Source organism: Cupressus sempervirens, chromosome 5 (genome assembly GCF_028749045.1).
Source record: "Cupressus sempervirens isolate cs-2001-9-10 chromosome 5, ASM2874904v1, whole genome shotgun sequence".
NCBI lineage: Eukaryota > Viridiplantae > Streptophyta > Pinopsida > Cupressales > Cupressaceae > Cupressus > Cupressus sempervirens.
In genome coordinates, this window is record NC_143122.1 from 491,072,238 (window position 1) to 491,095,392 (window position 23,155).

At 34.7% G+C, this 23,155-nt stretch overlaps 1 protein-coding gene across 2 annotated transcripts; it reads right to left on the bottom strand.

Moving 5' to 3' along the window:
- Positions 1-3,096: 3,096 nt before the first annotated feature.
- Positions 3,097-7,040, bottom strand: LOC149556874 (protein CHLOROPLAST IMPORT APPARATUS 2-like). Of its 2 annotated transcripts, none has more exons than XR_016364804.1 (3): positions 5,569-7,040; positions 3,710-4,125; positions 3,097-3,618 (listed from the first exon to the last, which is right to left on the bottom strand). XR_016364804.1 is itself a non-coding variant. In XM_089831469.1 (3 exons), the coding sequence occupies exons 1-3, from the start codon at positions 6,580-6,582 to the stop codon at positions 3,586-3,588; spliced, it is 1,266 nt and encodes a 421-aa protein (XP_089687595.1). In that variant the 5' UTR covers positions 6,583-7,019; the 3' UTR covers positions 3,097-3,585. The 2 variants fall into 2 exon arrangements, 1 of the variants encoding a protein (XP_089687595.1); XM_089831469.1 differs by having other exon boundaries at positions 3,710-3,928; positions 5,569-7,019.
- Positions 7,041-23,155: the final 16,115 nt, after the last annotated feature.

Below are 23,155 nucleotides of genomic sequence, written 5' to 3' on the forward strand. Positions count from 1 at the left end.
TATTTTTACAGAGATGATATGATGATTTTGACTACTATATTTGTTCCAAAATTTCAGAAAGCTATCATTACACATGCCAAGAAGGGCATTCACCCCACAGATTGGAACCAGCATGTTATGACAAGCAGCATCAATTCAGTCGACATTGTGATACCATACAATTGGAAAATCCGGAAGGTCACAACAATTCAACGGGACTTGAATTTTTCTGTCCCCGGGAGTATGATGCAAGGGCATCATGAGATTAGCAATTATTCAATAATCCAAGATTCTATATGCATTTCTCATAATTTATTTTAATTGTTGGGTTATGTCTTAGTTTTAAAATGATTGTTTTAATGATGTAATCAGGGGGACAAACATTAGTGTCATTAATAGAATAATGAGTTGTTTAGAAGTTAGGGTTAGTTGAGGAGCCGGTTATGGGAAGTTATTGGGTCTATTTGGTCTTTGCAAAGTTATATATACAAGGCAATAAAATTTCTGATATTAGGAGGGGTAGAGTAGGAGAATGGTATGGAGAATCGATGAAGAATAATGAGGCAATGTATTGGAAGATTGAACAATGAAAAGAAAGACTGAATTTTTCTTTAAAGATCTTCAGTTCTGTAATTTCTTAGTTGTTATTCTCTGTTTATAATTTAGTTTCAAAAGAGCTTTATTTTTGGGACTATTTGTGTTTGGAATAGATGGTGTTTTCCAATCAAGGTATCATGTTTTAATTTTATTTTGTGCTTATTCACCCTTCTGTTGTGTGCTCCGCATCAAATTTGTAGAATCAAATTCGTCGGTGCAGATGAAGAGGCAGATATGTTGTAGAATCTCACCAATACGTTTCCATGAGGACATGGAACATTTTCAAAGTCGAGGAGTATGATGTAGGAGCATCACCTCCACCTATGAATTCGACATTTCCATAGTTTAGTAACTTATTTGTGAAAAGAATCTAAACGTCCCTTGCGAGGTTTAGTTGCTTCAAATTAGAATGTATGAGAAATTGGCTTTTAGGTTACATTAGTAATTTAATAGAAACCGAAAGGGAATACAAAGGGACATGGGGAAGTTAAACGGTTTTGTAACCATCAAAATTGTCTTTAAATAAACTGCATTATGTACTTGAAGGACAGAGAGATATAGGTTACGAGAGGCAAGATTAGAATGGTCAAAACAGCTCTCTGGGGACAGCCAAGGAGCCATGCTTTGTAATGGCAGCCATTGTTATTTTGTTGACTTTGACATTAAATGAAATGTATTTTTATTAAGTCTTTATGTTTCCTTCTATCGGCTTTTGATCTGTGTCAGAAAGGTTATAACAGTGAACATAAATTGGTTTCTCTCTATTATTATTTGCAAGAAATGTAAATGATTTGCTTTATGTCATGACAGTCTGAAGGAATGGTAATGGAAATGGTTTTATATAAAAAGATAATGTGATAAATAAATTTGAAGATTACAATATGCCCTCTCCGCATCAAATTCCCTCCCACCGACCGCTTAATCTGTGACAAAGCTACTGGAGATGGGGAGATTTCTAGAAATGATACAAATATTTCAAAGAATATTGAAATTTCTTCAAGATTTACCACGTTACGTCAACTAAATATACAGGAATCAAACAATTGTTTCCACTTCTGGGGAATTTTGACAATTACTGTGGTCAAAACATCCTATGGATGAACCTACCTCATGTACTTTCTCTGCGGATGGCCCCTATAAAATCGAATATATAGAAAACTGCTAAAAGTAGAGTCTTCAGCGAAAAATGCGGCGCAGCCGTGACTATTTAGGAGGGTACAATTGAGCTGCTGATGCCCACTGGGAACTAGAGTTCACACTGCCAGCCGAAAGATTTTAGAGAAAAAGCTAACTAGAAATAGTGTTTCCCATGGCACCATTTTCCTGCAATTGGACACTAATGTCCTCAGCATCCCTCAGCAGACTAGTAGATGTCGTCTCCCATGAGGCCCATGTTTTTTTTGGCAATTGGACCCCAAGTTGCCTAGCTAGAAATTTCGGATCCGATTGCAGAAACAGGGTTCCTTCTGATCCTGTCTCTGACACAATATTTCTGGCCTTTTGACGCTTGTCAATATTCATGCGACTTTCCAAAATGAAAATTTAGATGCATTTGAACAGATAAATGCTGCCATTTGTAACGATTTACTCTAAAATTTAGTTTCTTTCAGTCGATAAAAATAGCAATGCTTGTAAAAAAATACTACGGCTGATTGTTCTTAATCTTTGCAGAAGATTGAGATCAGTTATGCCATCCATGTCTTAAGTCCCATTCAAAAGGAATGGTATACGTTCTCAAGGATGGATTTCAGATTTGCTTCGGTTCCTATATATCACAAGAACAGCATTACAAATGGAATGGCTTTCTGTTCCTCGACGATGGAAGTCGGATTCACTTTGAAAAAGGTAAGCAAGTTTGAGTTCGTTTGAAAGGGACATGTTGATTTATTTCCATATGGAAAAAAAAGGCACATAGCATTATCTTTTCAAATGGCAGCTATTAACAAACATACATGTAAAAAGAGCAAAGACATCTTGCCAAATTTTCCATTCGGAAAGGAAGAATCAATGATAAATATTTGCTGATCAAGCACACACCTATTAGTATTTTTCCATAAAACCTAATGAAGGCAAGAAACCAACAACCACCATTCCGATGCAATCCAAAAAACCAGTGAAATGACAATAACTAAAAATCTGTTGAGCACTGCTAGAAAAAAACTCTCGTCACATCTAGGTTGATGCTTTCATTGAGTGGTCAAGACAAGGGCTTCTATATATCAAGCCCTTCAACTAAGTTCCAAACTGTAAATTTCCACAATCTCTCATCTGCACACCATTTGTGCACTTCAATATTGTCCTGGATAAGACTATTGCAGCTAGGACAGTAATTTTACACTAGCCGTTTTCTTATTTCTATAAAAGTCAACAAATACTTAGAGATCTTTGATTAATCCTGAAACAAACAAGTCATAGTATTTAATACAAATGTTGCGGATGATTGAAGGAAATATATAGCAAAAAGAAACTTCATTTCAGGACAGTTTTGGAATGCATAACATCATGTAGTGCTGCCATCTGTTTTAAAAAAATGTTTGATTATATTTTCAAGCATTATTGTAGTTAATAAATGAAATCACCAGCTGGCCAGATTGGCACCATTCAGGAAACAACTGTTCTAAAAATGGAGGAAATTTTCTCCACTGGAACTCTCAAAACTGTGGAAGACAGAAATCTGGCAGAATAGAAGCCAGAATTATTGCGGATACAATTGAAGAGCTTAGCGCAAAAGCAAGTAACAAGAAGGAAAACTGAAATCTCTCTGCAAACTCTGCAGAAACAATGGGGTGGATGGCCAAACAAATTGGTTTTTGTTTAGCTGAAAGCCGGAGTAAAAGAAATTAAAAATACAAACTGCAGTTGATACACCTCAACTCTACAACCTTAGATTCCATATTAAATGAATATGTTTCTGCCGCAATATCTTCCTTGTTTCGCGAAGAAAGTGCCATTGACCAGTATGAAGCAGCTGCACCTTATTATAAATCTTGAATAAAAGATTAGCTTGCTTTACAGATCTGCCAGCCTTCTCACAAACCTTCCCTGCAAAGAAAAAGATACATACCACTTTTCAGCGCATAACACTCAAGGAGGAGGGAGAAAGAACAGGGGAAAAACAACGAAAACAACATACCTTCATTCGTGGGCGTCTCTCTGCATTGAGTTTTCTGACTTCATATCGTATTTTTTTGGAAAATAATCTTGTTCTTCGCTTCTCTCTATAACGAAGCACACTGGCTTCTCTAACTCCTGAACCATTGATCTTCCCATCCTCCATTTGTCCATTAAATCCATCTCCTGCAGAACTCGAGAACCCAAGATCCGGAACCACATCAAAGATCATTTTTGTTGCCTGCGAAACCTCCAACAGTATTCTTACATCAATCAATTCCACTACCAGGTTGAGTTTGAATAGTCAATCAGACCTATTATATTTCTTTAATTCTTCATTCATTAGGGAATGTACAATGCAGTTAGCTCTGTCCTGTGAGACATCATCTTCACTTAAGATTCAGCCAGGGTGGACTTGTAAGTGTGTGTGAATTGCACCTGCAATGTTTACATGATTTGAGAATTTGGATAAATCATTAAGCACGTGTAATCTTATCCAGTCAGTTCCATAAATGTGATATTAAAATATAAAGATTGATCTAGAGTCACTTGAAATTTTGTCCAATGAATGGGCCTACATGATAAATGCTGATGCCAAAGACTGGTGAAGCTAGACAGTAGTGAAAATGTTCAATGTTTATCAAACATGCTGATCCTAAAAGACAATCATTAGTAACATTAAAATAAGTAGGAGATATTTTTCACAGCAAGTCAGATTGTGATATTGATCAGGATTTAACTATGTAGTTTTTGAGTCAAACTCATGGACCGATGGTTCATGGGTAATGATTCACATGAATCCATCTCTCATGATAATAAATGGAACACTTAGCACTCAGTGGATCTAGGTGATGCTCACAAAGGTGAAGCATCAACACTTCTCGGGAGGCTACCCGTCCTAGTGCTACTCCAGCTTGAGCGTGCTTAACTATGGATTTTCCTCCATGTTTAAATCCACTCTGTTTGCAAATGGTGCAAGTAAAATGGGTTTAACCATGGAGGAAACTTCATAATTAATCGCGTTAGAGCTGGAGTAGTAACTTTGTAATTAAGTGCAAGTAAAGTGGATTTAACCATGGAGGAAACTCCGTAGTTAAGTGCAATCAGAGTGGGTTTAACTATGGAGGAAACTCCGTAGTTAAGTGCAATCAGAGTGGGTTTAACCATGGGGAAAACTCCGTAGTTAAGTGCAAGCAGAGTGGGTTTAACCATGGAGGAAACTCCGTAGTTAAGCATGCTCAAGTTAGAGTAGCACTAGGATGGGTGACCCCCCGGAAGTCCTCGTGCTTCAGGGTTTAACCATGGAGAAAAATTCGTAGTTAAGTGCAAGCAGAGTGGGTTTAACCATGGAGGAAACTCCGTAGTTAAGCATGCTCAAGTTAGAGTAGCACTAGGATGGGTGACCCCCCCGGAAGTCCTCGTGCTTCACCTCTGTGAGCATCCCCTACATCCAATGAGTGCTAAGTGTTCCATTTATTCTCATTAGAGATGGATTCATGTGAATCACTACTCATGAAAAATCAGTCAATAAGTTTGACTCAAAACACTACACAGTTAATAGCAATATCACAACATTAAAATAAATATAGAAGTTCTCTGCTGATGTAAGACCAGCACAAGCATGCCTAAGTGCACTGTTAATGCACTCCTAGAGATAGAAGGCATGAAACAGAACAATGTCAGCCCTGGTTGTTGCATTTTAGCGTATTATGGCAAATTAATAACATATAATGTCATTAATTACTAATCTTGAGTTCGTAAAGAAAAAGTTGGTATACAGGAAAGATGAAACAGAACAATTTAAATATCCAATCATGGCCAAGAATTGTTCATAGAAGGAATAAATCAATTCACAAAATGTTGATTTTATTATGTACATACCATGGAATCGGAATAAGAATCATCAGGCACCATTTGTGGGTCTTGCACTTCATCTGTGTACAGCGGTCCTCGATCCGACCAAGCGTTGATAACATCTTCATAGTTTAACTGCAGCTTAAGCCTGTGCTGGGAATCGTCTCTTTTCAACAAATCCAGGGAAGAGAAAAACATTGTGTTTCTCTCATCTTTCATACACCTATCGGAAAGCTTCAACCTCGGAAACGAATGATCAAAAACAGGGCAAACCATAGAGTCTGAGGTTCGTCGAAGAGCCCTAATGGCAGAAGACTGCAAGTTGTATTCAGTCCCTTGTGCAAACCCAAAAACTCCAAGACCATCATCTGTCTCAGGATTTGCATCGCTTCCCATTATGCTGCTCATTATGCCCCCGTCAATATCACCATCACTGGACTCCAAAAAACATTTGTATTCACTCCCACCGCTATCATAAGACGAAGGACTCGAAATATCAACATCCACTTCCGAAAGGGAAAGGGATTTGAACTTTGAATCATCTGAATCATTTTCTACAAGACGAGAGACTCGCCTGCGAGCAGCCTGCTCCCCACCCCCACATTTCAACTCGGGAGGAATTCCCTCGTTACAGAGAAGCTCGGTTTCTTCAATTTCCCTCACCCTTCCAATCAATGTAGGAACTTCCTGCGACAACAATTCAGGAGCCCCAACTTCCTTAAACCTAAGGGGATCGATTTTTTTCCATACCTTGGAATCAACTTTTTTCCGATGAGGCCCACAATTCCTCTGGGAGAAGATTTTGGGATAAATTGCAGAAAGCGCTGCTGCAGCTTCGTTGTACATCTGTTGGGGCCTCTTACGCCTTGTTCTAGGCCTCTTCTGTGGGACAACGAGGCTACTAATCTCTGACCCACTTGAGGAAATACTGGTGCTCTTCGTATCAGAGACCCCGGCACAAGAAGATGAACATGTTGTTGATGTTGGGGAGGAAAAGGGCGAGGGCCTGTAGCCCCTACTTGCGCTCAAGCACGGCATCATCTTTTCAATATCAGATTACAATTCCTCTCCTCTACTTATCAAAAACCGTTCTCGCCGTCATCTGCCATTGATAAAGATTTTCCTCCAAGCCCAAAATGAAATCTTAAGGATATCTGAGGCGCAATCTTTCTTGCTACTTTCGAGGCCAGAATTAATCCAAATCCCCAACAGGGTGGGGAGCCGCTGAGGATAATCTGTTTTTGTCTTGGTTCGCAGAGCAACAGAGGAGGCCTCCATAGATTTTTGTTGGAATTCGAATGAGTGGTGTTGGCACAAATAGCGCCAGGGGTTCTGTCCACGCCATTTTGACAGACGGAAACAAACAGGGAAAGGGACAAATCGCCCCCTCTGTCGCCCGACTAGGGATTGCAACTTGCATTCCAGACGCTCTGCCTCAGACTAGGGTTTCAGCCTTCATGACAGCGACTCCTTTGCCGCCTCTTTCCTTCCATCAAATTGAATAATGCTTTGTAATCAGGACAAAAGGGAAATTGTTCGGTCCACAAGAATCCGAATGCTTGAATCTTAATGACCGCCATCAACAACAACCCGTGAAAATTTTGCCACCAGTACGCCAAAGCCAAACTACTTAAAAAGGACAAGTACTATAAATTGACTATCGCACCCAATAAAAAATGTATTTAGACATTCTACAAAGTTTACTGCTTTATAAAATAGGCATTAGGGAGAGGATCTATTAGCCAGCCCATTACCCAATAATTTTGATATATTCTTGTCTAGTAGTCCGTTCGTGTACCAATAATTGGTACACTGTGGTCCTCCTTATCCCAATTACTATATTCACAAGTCAGGGTAGGTGGCTATGGGTCACATCCCCCAGAAATGGTAATAGAGAGGAAACGCTCTCATATGCTAGGGAAAAGACTTTGCAGCTACTAGGGGGTTTAATGTTCGTGTGGGTTTGTGATAGGTACTTCTAATTATGGCTTTTAAAAAGCTCCCAAAGATGATAACACATTTACTAATAGTGGATCATTTTTTAACTTTCTTAGTTGTTGACTGGTTCATTTGTGGTAAAAGTACTATATTTTTGTGAGCAGTTATTGGGGGGTGAACATAACCAAGTATTAGTCGAGTGTTTAAAATGGCACTTTTCAACCACTTCGCACTCCATGGCCTTTACAAAGAGGTCTGTAAGCTTTAAGCTCTTGAGTCACCTACATAGGTACCCCATAGAAATCGTCATAATTTGACTTATAGTTTAGAAGATCTAGATGTGCGAAGTTAGCCTTAACGGCTACTAGGTCTCTTCCCCTAAATAGGTGTTGTGTAAGCCAGAGGATTCCTCATTGACCATTCTAATCTCATCTTTCAAAATTAAAGTCATAGTTTTCAATCACTCTTCTTTTGTTTTGAGTCTTTCATTTAACAAGGTTATTAAAAAAAATTAAGTTTCGTCATAAACATCATCAAATACAATATAATGTTACATTAGTATATTTTTAGGTGTAGAAAATATTAATAAAAAGTGTGCCTTAAATTATATGTTAATACATAATCTAATATAACATCATGTGATTTGTCAAATTTTAGAGCTAAAATGTACATTTTATTCAATCATGAATATTTATGATGAACAATGACAACTTTAAAGTCATAACCACTATTGTTATACTATTAAAAAATATTGGGCATGAAATCAACACATGCTCTACAAAAAAGTATTGGTTATTAGTCCCTGTCGTAAGAGACTAAAGTTATCAAGCTTCTCCAAAGTAATAATTGTCTCATTGGAAATAGTGTCATTTTAAATTATCAGAGTTAAGACTATAGTTTACAAGATATGTTGAAATTATGTGATGTCATATATAGAAATTAATATTTTCCTATTGGTTGTTATCTTTTTGGTTGGTAGTTTTTTCCTTTGTCACTTAAAACATTACATAAAATTTTCCAAAATGGCATTTGTCATTTGAGGAAGAGAGTTGCATGTCTGTTGTTGCACTTTTCCAGCATGCAATCTCTGCAAAAAATAAAACTTGTTCTCCATGCATTTTCTGCATGCAATGAGGTGTAAGCTTTTGACAGAATTTAGAGCATAAACATGTGTGCCAACCAAACAAAAAGTTAACATAGAAGAAGATTATAAGGAGAGAAAAAGGCAAAGAACAAAACACCATGGTGCTCTATCGGTGCAGTGAAAATTGTCTGCAATAATTTTCTGTAATAGTACTTTACTTTGATCATGTTTACATATTGACATCATATGTGAATACTGAAAATCAGTCAAATTCTTTTTGGACACACCTCCTCCTCATCAAGTGGGTGCTAGGGCATAGTGAGAAGGTCAGGTGTGTCTTTTACCCTGCCTCCTGCTGTTGTCTATACACTAAGGTGAATCCTAATTTGCTTTCCGCACATTCCTCTTCTAAGTCTGTAATAAAGACAATAAATGTTTAGATGAATTCATCTTTCTTTGCTTTACAAATGGATTCTACCAGAAAGATATTTTTTTCTTGTAGATAACATGAAATATACTTCCTGCTTCACAAGTAAGATAAATTCAATGGAATTTGTGATCTTGAGGAAAACCCTGGGCTTTTGCAATTAGGGTGGACGATTATGCAGCACACATCCTCTTATTTAGATAGTGATGGACAAAATAAAGCTAGATTTTGTAACAAGGTTTATAAACAATTGAAAAGTAATAGATTATTCATAGCAAAGGAGAAATTTAATTTTGGTGGTTTCACTTGGAAAGGGAATTGTTACAGTAGTCTGAGTTATGGTCCTATGAATATGCCCATTGTTATTTACCATATAGATCGAATTTGGTCTTTATATTAGATAACTAATAACATTTATTCAGTGAAATACCAGTTCCCATACTAAATCTTGGAAATGGCTCTTTTTTATCAGTAGGTTCAAACATTTAGAATTACATTTCATATGAACCAACGACATTATTTTAGAAAGTTTTCCCTTTTAAAACCCCATAGTCATTTTATTTCAATATTTCACATGCATAGTGTACACTTGAAAGTGTCACACTCTAAACCCTTCTATCCAAACGATTCCATGAGTTGGAATGCTTAGATGCCGGCTTAGAGCTCCCTATCCATGGAGTGCAAGAGAGTATATTTCAAGAATAAGAAGGCTCTCAGATGAGCCTTAGAGATACTCTTCTTGCTAGTAAACCATGCAATGGGAGGTTCCAAAGACAAGATGCAAGAATGCAAATGTCCCAAGGAGTTCCTCAAGGATGCAATGCAAATAAAGATTAAGCTAGAATGAATATGAAAAGTGCAGCTATTCTAAGCATGGATGAGAGTGTTACAATCCAAATATTAAGCTATGTGAGATAGATTATTGCAAAATAGAAGCTAAACTAACATGCAACATGAATCTAAGCTAAAATGCTATGTTATGAGAGAATGTAGACAAGAAATAGAAGTTCTCCACAAAGCTCCAAAGAAACCTGTTAGAAAACCTGCAGCATAACAATATTCAAAAAATGGATTGGATTGAGGGGGAAAGCTCTCTCCCTTTTAAAGATGTATGGACGGTAGAGATCAAGATGAAGATGGTGGATGATCAACGGTGGAATTCAAAAATAGGTGTGATCCATGTGCACACACAAGTTAACCAATAGAATATAAGTTGACTTGTCATATAAGACAAAAGTCACAAAGCCTTTTCTTTTAATTGCAAAATAGAAAAAGGACTTTATGTGTGCACTTTAAGTGGGTTAGAAGAATGGGGTGTTTTATTTAATTAAAAGGGGACATGTTCTTTTAATCAAATAATGAACTTAGGATAGCATAGTCAAACTATAGGTTATAATCAAATAAATTGATTATTAGCAATTTGGTCTAGGTAAATGATTAAATTAATTTAGCCAAAATGTTGAAAAGGGGGCTAATAGTCTAGATGACCATTTTTAGGTGATTACACATAGATTATTAAGGCAAAAAATATTTTGCCAACATTGATACCATCACTATTTCCTTGATTTGAAATTTCTTAAAGTTGATGATGTAATGGATTTCAGTTGGTCTCCAATAAATCCGATACCATAGCTATTTATGGAAAGGATGTGGTAGGAATGAATATGCAAGAGTGAACTTTCCAATATTATTACTTTGACAACTTTTTGACATTTTCCACTTCTAAAACAAATTGCATACATTGAACAAGCTGTGTAAACCACTATTGTCTCTAAGCCCCCATGTTAGGTAGTTTAATATGTTACTTTGACAAAAAATTTACACTTCCTAGTTCTACAACAAATTGCATACATTATGCTCATAGTTTTTTCCATGAATATTGAACAAGTTGTGTGAATCATTATTGTCTCTAAGACCCTGTATTACGTAGTTCTCTTAAACAAGTTCCATTTCTTTGATCTAAATAATTTGCATAACAAACAATAATATAGAATAAATTACTAACATGATACAAACTAGAGAAATCTTCATTGCACCATACCAGTCCTAGAGACCAATGACTTGTATTATATATTATTATTTTATTTTATTTTATTTTATTTATTTACACTACAAAGATATTATTGTTAGTTTTCATGTTATGTAAGTTGTTAGTTTTCATGTTATATAAGCTCAATATTTTACATAGGTTACTAGATTCTTGTAAAGAGTTAACTCAGCTGCAACATCTGGACTTAGCTGGTGCAAGATCCTGGACTTGAGCACAAACATTATGGAAAAGATGTCAAAGCTAGAGTATTTAAAAATTTTCAAATGTTGATAAATTAGAAGAGTTGCCTTTTGACATTATAAATCAAGTGTCCTTGAGGGAGCTCCTTATCCACTATGCAGAAGGTAAGGGAGTTACCTGTGAAGATCGGTCAATTGAGCAAGTTACAAATGTTGTCTGTTGGGGGTTCTTCACTGACAAGCTTGTTGGCCTCTCTTGGAGATTTGTCTTCCTTGACTACACTGAATACTATTGGTTGTGGGAAGCTGCAATCTTTACCAGACACTTTGGGGCATCTTAAGCTCTTAGAGAGATTAGAGATGGCCCATTCAGGAGTGAAACCTTTACTTGAATCAATCAATCAATTGATTAATCTTGAAAGTCTGAAGATAGAGCGATGTGCAGTCAATGAATTGGATCTTGGAGGTGGGTCATCTTGTTCTTCGTTGTTGAAGCTTAAGATAATAGAAGTATCAGATAACAATGAATTGTCCAAGATCTCTATACCCGAAGACTGTTGCTCTCACAATTCAAAAGAATAGCAATCTAAGGGAGATAGATGGTCTTATACCAAGTTCAATCAGAAAATTGGTTATAAGTGAATGCCCCAAGTTGTTTGCGCTATATAATTTTGCACAATTAATTTCTCTCCAAGAATTTGTATTAAGAGGGTTCTACCAAATAAAGAAGACTGAAGGTTTAGATCATTGCAGAGGATTGGAGGTGTTGAAAGCATATACATTGTGCGAGGTGTCATGCATACAAAGTCTAGAGTCAATGGAAAGACTGTAGACGGTGCATATAGGAATTCTTGGTCGAGTGAACCTGAGGCCAAAAAATAACTTTTAAGTTAAGTGACTATAATATTTACTACCAGAATGCCCATGTCAAAGACGAGAGCCTGGCCCTATACTTTATGAAAATTTAGAACATTATTAGTATCAAAAACTAATGTGTTCTCTAGCCCTAATAAAGAATATAAAATTTCCATCTTATTTTCTTCCTTGTTTCCCTACATTCTCTTCTCCACTTACTACTATAGATCAACTCACTTAATAAGTTTGACAAAGGGTAATACAGAAGAGTACTATTTATGTATTGTAAAATGTCTATAAGTAATTGATAGTATTAACAAAGTAAAAAAGTAACATAATCTCTTTTTTCTCTTTGAACATATATGTAATGTCTCTTCTGTTGTATGATGTTGTTTGTGCTGATAAAAAAATCATATAAGTTTGGCTGGTGAACCTTGCAATGATGACAAAAATGACCTCTGATAAAGCCTGATAGTAGAAGTATATTGTTAATGAAATTGATAATTGAATAAGGAGACAAAGTCAACAACTGATCTGAAGTTTTTTTTAGAATTAGGGTACCAACAAAGGTATAAGCTTATGTACAATTGTTGAGAAAGATCGCATTCACTATTTTTTGTTAACTGCAATTGAACATTACAATAAAAGGGTTGTATGTACAAATTCATAAATGTCCTTGTATCAGGAACTTGTCACAAGTTCTCCAATCTTCTATTTGTAGAGTGCATTCTGGCTTGCTTTGCTTTGAAAAAGTCTTGTTTAACATAGACAAACTCATAGGATAACAATAGATTGTTGAAAGAGGATACATAATTCTTATGTCAAAATCCAACGAAATAAACTACATGCATGCATTTTCTCTTCAAAATCCCGCTCATGAGAAATATACATCCCAACTACTAATCAAAACCAACATGCTACACCAAAAACCCAATCTAATGTAAGGGGATAAAAAATAGCTGGATTGAATTGAGCCCTCTCCTATCTCACTATGTCATAATACCACTACACTCTTCCTTCTACTGAATTTTGCAACTAGGCTCGCTATCATTTCCCCCCTTCCACACTTCCTCCCCCCCTAAACTACCCACGGCAAGGACTTGAGCTACTCACACAACACTTGTTAAATCAACAAATCCTATCACTAGCAATTGTACCTTGGTATGTAATGTGTACATAAAAGAGGTTTGGTAGATCACTTATCAAAACTTTGGTCTTCTTTTGCATATGTTTTTGTAGAATGAGGTAGATTGGTAGGCCATTTAGAAAATGATGTTGTTTATGAAATAATGTTCCTAATGAAGAAGTGATAGATGTAAATCAATTGTGCATTAATTTATAAGCAACAAAACATAAGTGAAATTAAATCTTTAAATCAAGAAAGAGAATTTGACTTTATTACCAACAAGCTCTTGTTAGGTTTTTGACACACCTACATAGAGAGAGAGAGAGAGAGAGAGAGAGAGAGAGAGAGAGAGAGAGAGAGAGAGAGAGAGAGAGAGAGAGAGAGATGTGTTTGGCTAGCTTGTAGCTAAATCATTAACCAAGATGTTGACATAGACTGACATATGGTATGATGAATCTTTGAACTAATGGTAAAAGTTTCAACAAAATAGTGAATTGCTTATAACTAACATACATAACCTCGTTTCATTTATTTTGTCATTTGTGTCTCTTATCCAATAATACTTCTCAAGACAATATATTTGAGAAATTTTGTATAGAAAGTGACAAGGGAGGAAGCTAATTAGAAATTGCACGTAGGAAGTGGCATTCTCCATTTAAAATGTTGGATGTCACAAAATATTCATTGTTTTTTATTTTTTGTGTCTGATTTATTGTATCTTCTTTCACACTTCTTTAGCTTGTTCGTATTTAGGGAATCTTAAATTAGACTATGTCATTATTGTCCACATATTTGTACATGTTTTACTTTACTTTAACCTAGAACCTTATGACCATACATTATGAGGTCAAGTCATCCTAAAATCCATACAACCTTTCACACTTCTAATGAATGTTGTTTGTTTATAACCATATTCTAAAATGAATTAAAAATATATTTGATTTGATATCCAACAACCATTAAGTTTAATTAATCTAAATTATTCCATTGAATTGATGTCCTCAATTTTGAAATCATAAAATTGAGATAACCCTATGATTTTTTCTCATAAATTTGTACGTGCACCCTCTTTGTTTTAATGCATTGGTAAAGCATCATGAAGGCAATTTGTTATCCCTAAATTATGTTATTTGTAACTTTATTCATGCATTTCTTTTAAAGATTTTCATCAAGTTAAATCCCCAGATGTTTGTAAGAAAGAGTTTTTCTTCTCTGATTTTGTAAATGCTTAATTTTTGGTAAACTTTCATGTTCTTCATTTTTCTTATTATTGTAAATAGTTTTGAGTTTTGTTTTTGCTATACAATAATAGTCATTGCAATCATATTCATTTCTAGCTAACTTAGGCCTCTAATAGAGTTGTCTTGCTCAAGTTATAAAGGAAAAGGTGGGGTTTTTCAAAGCGACAACACATCTTGATTAAATACCCTTCAAAAGTGGGCTTTTTATAGGTAATTATATAAATTATCTATAATATTAATGTTGGAAATATAAGAGGAGTAACTAAGAGGGGAGGGGTAAATCAGTTATTACTAAAATAAATCCTAGATTCCTTAGATGTCAAATAAAATTTAGACTGATAAAACTGATTACTGTTGATACTTAGTAAGCATACAAAAATTGTTGTAACTTGGTAAATGCAGAGTGTGTTTAACTTAGCAGATCTTAAGATATTGTCAGTAATTTACTTGCAAGCATGAAAGAAATAACATGAACACATATGACACCAAGATTTAACATGGAAACTCAATTTGGGAAAAACCACCAACTGTAACTAGTTACTATTTTTCACTATTTTAAAGTGAGCCCTGTTAGGAGCCAACCCTGTTAAAGGTTACAAAACAAATTGTTAGGTGTGACCCTATTAGAAGATTTAATCACCCTGTTAGGAGTGGCCTTGTAAGAGGTCTTGAAACAATTCAATGGAATTGCCACCTTGTTAGAGGATTTACAAATGGCTGTTAAACCAACTTTGTTAAGAGATTTTAGATCACTTCTACAATGGTTAGAGAGTAACAATGAAATGACCTGATTGTGATGCAATTGAATTGCTCATTACAGATCTTTGTTTTGGCTTATACTTGATCCTTCCTAATCGAATAATACTATTCTACTCCACAAGGATACTTACTTATCCTTCAAAATCGATTCCTCTCTTCTTATCTCTTTCAATTCATTCAACTTGCATACTTTGAAATCAAAAATTGATCTTTTACTTATACATTTTAGATTGTCAAGTTGGCTCAAATACAATTTAGAATAACCAATATTCATTACCATAGTCAACTAGAATCAATATGTAAAATAATTAAGCTTTACATGCCAAAATAAGAAAATCCTTTGGTAGCCAACCTAGCTCAGTAGAAACTGATTCTGAAGTGATTTCCTGTGTTAACCAACAAGAGCTCGATTAACACTAAGAACTTACAAAATTCCTTTGGTAACTAAGTGAAATCGGTTAATACTAGCTCTGTTCAATTTTTCTTTATTAACCGAGTGAGCTCGGTTAACATTCTTTTCTACATAAATTCCTTCGACACCCGAGTGAGCTCGGTAGATATTGCCTTCTCTACAAAGCAGACTAAGGAGCGATCAGTAGAAAAGGAAAATTGTCTTCGCTGAACAAGTGAGATTGGCATGCACTGACTAACAATTGATATGACATTTGTGTGACATCAAAGACAACACACAATTAATCAATTGTATCCAACAATCTCCCTCTTTGGCATTGATGGCAACACAACATGTCATAGCATTATGAAATTTTGAGAACTAGAATCCCTCTGTTAGAAAGATTCTCCCTCTTTGATTTTACACAAAAAGCTTCTCCTATAGTATTGTCCCTTTGTGAAGGAACTACTTAACTTCACCTTCTCGGAATTACAAAATTTTAGAAAGATATGACAATAAACTTCTCCCTCTTTGACAACACATGCCAAAGACAATTCTGATTAGTGTCAATGTACCTTGAGTACAGATTCATCTGCAATATGTCCTTATCAATACTGCATCAACTGATCGATCTTCAACTTAGTTCCTATTGATGCATCACTAAACTTTATTTAGTGAGCTTCAAATAGGGGAATGACCCCTAGCTTACCTCTTAGATACAAAAATGCATCCTTAGGTAATGACTTGGTGTATATATCTGCAATTTGTTCTTTTGTATGCACATATTCTAATCTAATTTCCTTGTTCTGTACTAATTCTCTTACAAAGTGATATTTTATAGCAATGTGCTTTGTTTTGGAATGCATCACTGGATTCTTTGATATGTTTATTGCACTAGTGTTATCACAATACATGACTATTGGCTCTTTGATTTCAACCTTCATTCCTTCCAACAATTGTTTGAACCAAACAATGTTAGAGCAATTTACTGTTGCAACCACATATTTTGCTTCTATTGTGGATTGAGATGTGTAGTTTTGCTTCTTGCTTGTCCAAGATACCAGCCTTTTACCAAGAAAGAATCCTCCACCACTAGTGTTTTTCATGTCATCAAGATTTCCTACCCAATCAGCATCAGTAAATACTTTTAAGTCAAAATTGCCTCCAAGTTTTTACCATAAGCCATAATCTTCAGTATCTTTCAGATATATCAAGATTCTTTTTATTGCCATCATGTGGTTTTCTCTGGGTTTTGCTAAGAATCTTGCCACTATCCCAACTACTAAGGCAATATTAGGCCTTGTATGTACTACATACTATAATTTTCCAATCATTGATCTGTATAAGGTCTGATCTACTTCTTTTGAGTCATCATCTTTGGTAAGCTTAAGTCCAATATACATGGGGGTTCCAACTGGTTTTGAATCTTCCATTCCAAATTTCTTGAGTATATCTTTGATGTACTTAAATTGTGTGATATAGATACCATTTTTGTTCTATTGTATCTGCAATCCAACAAAGAATTTTATTTGACCAAACATGGACATCTCAAATTCTTTATTCATTTGTTCTAAAAATACTTTGCATAAGTCATCATTTCCTATAAATAGAGTATCATCCACAAATATTTTTGCCAACACAATCTTCTTATCTGGTCCTTCCTTGATATAGAGGCTATTGTTATCATTTGTTCTTTGAAAACCAATCTTTATCAAATAGTTATGTAATATTTCATACCAGACTCTAGGAGCTTGTTTTAGACCATATAGGGCTTTGTGTAATTTGCAGACCATGTCTCTTTTGCCAGGATCAACAAAACCTTCTAGTTTTTCAATGTAGACTTCCTCATCAAGAATTCCATTCAAGAATGTAGATTTAACGTCCATCTGATATACTTTGAATTCTCTATGAGCTACATATGTCACTAAAGTCCTAACACCTTCTAATCTTGCAACAAGGGCAAAAGTATCACCTTAATCAATACCATCTTCTTGAGAATAGCCTTTACATACCAACCTTGCTTTGTTTCTTGATGCTTTTCCATCTTCATTCAACTTATTTCTGAATACCCATTTTGTACCAATCACATTTTTATCTTTGGGCCTAGGAACAAGAGTCCAAGTTTTATTCTTTTCTATCTATTCTATTTCTTCATACATAGCCTTAATCCAAGTTTCGTTTTCCAGTGCATCCTTAACACTTCTAGATTCAAATTCAACAAGTAAACATGTACCTTTTAGTTTGCTTCTTGTCATTGTTCCATCTGATTTGTCTCCAATGATCTGATCAAGTGCATGATGCCTTCTCACATATTTAGCCAATACAGGTTCTTTGACTTTTGAATGAATTGTACTGTCTTCATTTTGAATCTTAACTTCAAGCTCAGGTCCTTCAAACTCAGTATGCACTAACTCAGTAGCCTCTGAATGTGACTCGAGAGATGAAGTCTCTTTTTTGTCAAATGTGTTTGACAATGTATCAAGTTCATAGTAAACAAATCTTTTGTAATCTTCTGGTTCATTTTTGCTTTCTTCTTCACTCTTTTCTACAAATTCATCAATTCTCACATGTGCACTTTCTATGACTTTGTGAGTGGACAAATTCAAACATTTGTATTATTTACTTCTGTAAGAATATCGTAAAAATATTCCTTCATCACCTTTTACATCAAATTTTTCTTTTCTAGATTCTTTCAAGATATAACATTTGCTACCAAATACTTTCAAGTAACTTACATTGGGTTTGTAATCATACCATAGTTCATAGGGAGTTTTTTTTGAGTCCTTCAACTGAACTCGGTTCAAAGTATGAACTGTAGTGCTGATAGTTTCCTTCTAGTATTTGATGGTAACATTCTTCTCAATCATTAGTGTTCTTGCACAATCCATGATGGATCTATTGCTTCTTTCAGCTATCCCATTTTGCTCAAGAGTACGAGGGGTTGATACTTGTCTTTTGATCCCTCTTTCAATGCAGAAATTATTGAATTCATTTGAGATGAATTCACCACCTCTATATGATCTTAAGCATTTCAATCTTTTTCTAGTTTCTTTTTCTACTCTAGCCAAATACCATTTGAATTTCTCAAAAGCTTCTGATTTTTCTTTCAGATACATAATAGTCATCATTCTAGAATAGTCATCAACAAAAAGAATGAAATTTTTTTCTCCACTATAAATTTCTATTCCAATGGGTCCACATAAATCAGTATGCACGATTTCCAAGACATCTTCTAACTAGTAGCTTTTGCTCTTAAAACTAGTCTTTCCCATTTTACCAATTTAGCAATTTTTGCATAATCCAACATTAGGTTTCTTCAAACTAGGGATACCTCTTACTCTTTTGAGTTTTCTTATCTTGACCATATTATCAAATTTTACATTACTTAGTCTTATGTGCCATAACCATCTTTCTTCTATTTGAGCAATAAAACATGAGCAATCACCAAGATCAAGATAAAATAGGTTACCTTTTTTTTTGCTTGTCTGATCCAATCAAATTTCCTTTATTATCTAGCAGTCTTGCCTTGCCATTCATGAACTCTACCTTGAATCCAATGTTGTTCAGCTGTGACACACTTAGTAAATTATATTTTAGTCCTTCAACCCAATAAGAATTGTCACATACAAGTTCATTGGTTAATGTGATATGACCTTTTCCTTTTATGCAACAAGGTTCATTGTTTCCAAACCTTACACTACCTTCATCATAATGTTCAAAATGTTCAAACTTAGTTTTATCTCCAGTCATATGGTGAGAACATCCACTATCTATGATCCATGTATCAATTTTACTAACATGAGAAACAAGTGCCATCTTATCTCCTTCAACATCAGATTCATCTTTTACAACAATATATACTATTTCATCTTCACTGTTATCAGAATCTTTAGCCATAAAACAAGTTTTCTTACCTTTGTCTTTGTAGGATTTGTGACTTTTGAATTCCTTGTTTCCTTTATACTTGTGGCTTTTCTTCTCTTCCTTGCTTTCTTTATTTGGACACCTAGCAGCAATATGACCAATTTCTTCAGAAGAAAAATAGATTAGAGGGATTTTACCTTTATACTTTCCTCTACTCCTAGAATATTTCTTTGCAAGTAGGGCTTCAAAAATTTCAAGATCACTATGAGAACTTTCTTCAGTTTCTTCCTCACTTCCTGATTGATTGTCTTTTATTTTCTTGCCTTTTTCTTTGAGTGAGAGTTTAGCTTCAAATGTAGACTCAATATTCTTGGAAGCAGGAACATAGTTGTCAAAGTTGTCTAGTTCAAAAGCTATCAATCTTCCTACTAGGGCATCCAATCCTATCTTGTTATTTGGATCACATCTCTTTTCTTGAATAACAGACACTGTGATTGCATAGATGTGAAGTAGAGTTCTGAGTATTTTTCTTACAATAGTCTCCTCTTTGATTTCTCCTCTAGATGCTCTGATTGCACTGACATTGGCCTTAATTCTTTCCACATATTTTGCAACATTTTTATCTTCTCTCATTCTCATTTGATCAAATTGTCCTCTAAGGCTTTATGCTTTGGCTCTTCTTACATTGTCATCTCCTCCATAGAGTTCTTTTAGTTTGTTCTACATATCAAAAGTTGTTTTATAGTCTTTGACCTCATCAAATTTAGCATAACTGAGAGAAGATGCAATATCAATCATCATGATGTTATGGTTCTTTTTCTTAGCAATATCTTCAACTAATAATGTTCCAGTGGAAGTTTTGTATTCTTTATCAAGATATTTGCAGCCTGAATCACTGATGGTAGCTAGATGAAGCCTCATAAGTCCTTTCCATGCTGCAAAGTTGTCTCTGTTTAGTTTTGAAATTTCTCTTTTGTAAGACATCCTGATCTTTAGCTTAGGTCCTTGAAACCTTCTCTACAAGCACCAAAAGCTCTGATACCAATTGTTGGCAATATAAGAGGAGTAACTAAGAGGAGAGGGGTGAATTAGTTACTACTAAAATAAATCTTAGATCTCTTAGATGTCAAATAAAACTCAGACTAATAAAATTGATTACTAATGATACTTGGTAAGCATACAGAAATTGTTGTAACTTGGTAAATGTAGAGTGTGTTTAACTTAACAAATCTTAAGATATTGTTAGTAATTTACTTGCAAGCATGAAAGAAATAACATGAACACATATGACACCAAGATTTAGCATGAAAATCCAATTTGGGAAAAACCACCAATTGTAACTAGTTATTATTTTTCGTTCTTCTAAAGTGAGCCCTGTTAAGATCCAATCCTGTTAAAGGTTACAAAACACACTGTTAGGTTTGACCCTATTAGAGGATTTAGTCACCTTGTTAGGAGTGGCCTTGTAAGAGGTCTTAAAACATTTCAATAGAATTGCCACCTTGTTAGAGGATTTACAAATGGTTGTTAAACCAACTCCGCTAAGAGATTTTAGATCACTACTACAATGGTAGGAGAATAACAATGAAATGACCTAATTGCGATGCAACTGAATTGCTGATTACAAATCTCTGTTCTGGCTTATACTTGATCCTTCTCGATTGAATAATACTTTTCTACTCTACAAGGATACCTGCTTATCCTTCAAGTTCACTTCCTCTCTTCTTATCTCTTTCAATTCATTCAACTTGCATACTTTGAAATCACGAATTAATCTTTTACTTATACCTTCTAGATTGTCAAGTTGGCTCAAATATAATTTGAAATAACTAATATTCATTACCATATTCAGCTAGAATCAATAACTAAAATAATTTAAGCTTTACATGCCAAAATAAGAAAATCCTTTTGTAGCCAACCCAACTCGGTAGAAATTGATTCTGAAGCGATTTCCTGTGTTAACCAACAGGAGCTCGGTTAACACTGTGAACTTGCAAAATTCCTTTGGTAATTGCATGAACTCGGTTAATGCTAGCTCTATTCAATTTTCCTTTGTTAACCGAGTGAGCTAGGTTAAGACTCTTTTCTGCATAAATTTCTTCGATACCTAAGTGAGCTCGGTAGATACTGCCTTCTGTACAAAGCAAACTCAAGAGTGCTCGGTAGACAAGGAAAACTATTTTCACTGACCAAGTGAACTCGTCATGCACTGGCTGACAACTGATATGACATTTGTGTGACATCAAAGACAACCCACAATCAATCAATTGTATCCAACAATTAAAACTAGATTTTGACATCCATTTTAAAAATTTAGCTCGTTTTGAGTTTATTTTTCCATAGTTTTTAATATTTTATGAAAAATAACATGTTTAAGTCTATTTTCATGCTACTTTATCAAAATTATAGTTATTTATTAAATTTGAGTTATATGAGACATTTTTATTTATTTTTTATCAATAAAAGGCTAAGTTGTAACCTTTAATTAATTAATTACATGGTTCCTTTGATTAATCGAGGAGTTCTTAATTCATTTACATGGATAATTTAGTAGCATTCCCCAATTTGCATCATTAAGAGTTGTCAGATTGGATTCTTGATTTGATAATGGCCTTTGTAATTTTGGAATATGTTTTTTATGGTTATGGTTTCCCTTTATTGTTGCATATTTCCTTGTATGTCTTTGTAAATTCCCTGCAAATATTACTTCTTAACCAAGATTTTTGTTAGATTAATCTATCAAAAATTTTAATTGTATAAGGTCACCCTTGAATTATCAGAGAGAGAATTTTAACAATAAATCAAGACCATATTTAGTATTTAATATTCAAGCACTTATGTTGTCCTTAATTATATCTTGGTATGTAGGATGTATCCTAGATTAATGCCTTAATTCAGTGACTCTTTTAGTAAGAGTAACTATCAAATATATTCTTGTAGCTAGATAATAGATTTTTGAACTAATTAATAACTGTATCTTGGTTAATATTTTAGGATAAATTTTTTAGGATGACTTAATTATTTTTTAGGAAAGAATCATCGCCATCTACTCCTTTGTTGGCTAATATATATGCTTCTTTATTTCCTTCTCGATATATATGTTTAATACTAATTTCTTTGAATTAATCGGCTATCTATAATGTGTACTCAAGTTTAGAGTTTAATATCCAATTAAGAGTATTTCTTTTCCTTAATGTGTTTAGAATAATATATGAATACCCTTTAATGCCTAACTTTCTAATGTCCATTTCCAAGCGAAGCTTTAGACCTTCGATCAAGGTCTCTAATGCTGCTAGATTATTAGAGAGTACCCCTAAGGGCTTGGCACATTTAATAATCCAAGAACCTTTGTCATAATGAATAATTCATACTAATCTAGTGGGTCCTGAATTGCCTCTTGAGGCCCCATCAAAATTAAATTTCGCCCAACCTACTAGAGGAGGTTCCCATTTGCAATCCGCCCTGGCTTGATTATTTTCTTTTGAGTAGATCAAACATGGTTAATAATCTTAAACCATTTTTTGCACATTTCTACATCCCACTCAAAGAAAGAACCTTCTTCCTTATGAGAATTTTTGAGATTATTATTTTCTACCTCTATAATGCATGCTTCCACTTTACTAAGAAAGGAAGTTAAATCCATACTTTTGTTAGCGAAAATTATTCTATTCCTTTCCTTCTATATTTCTCATAAAATTAT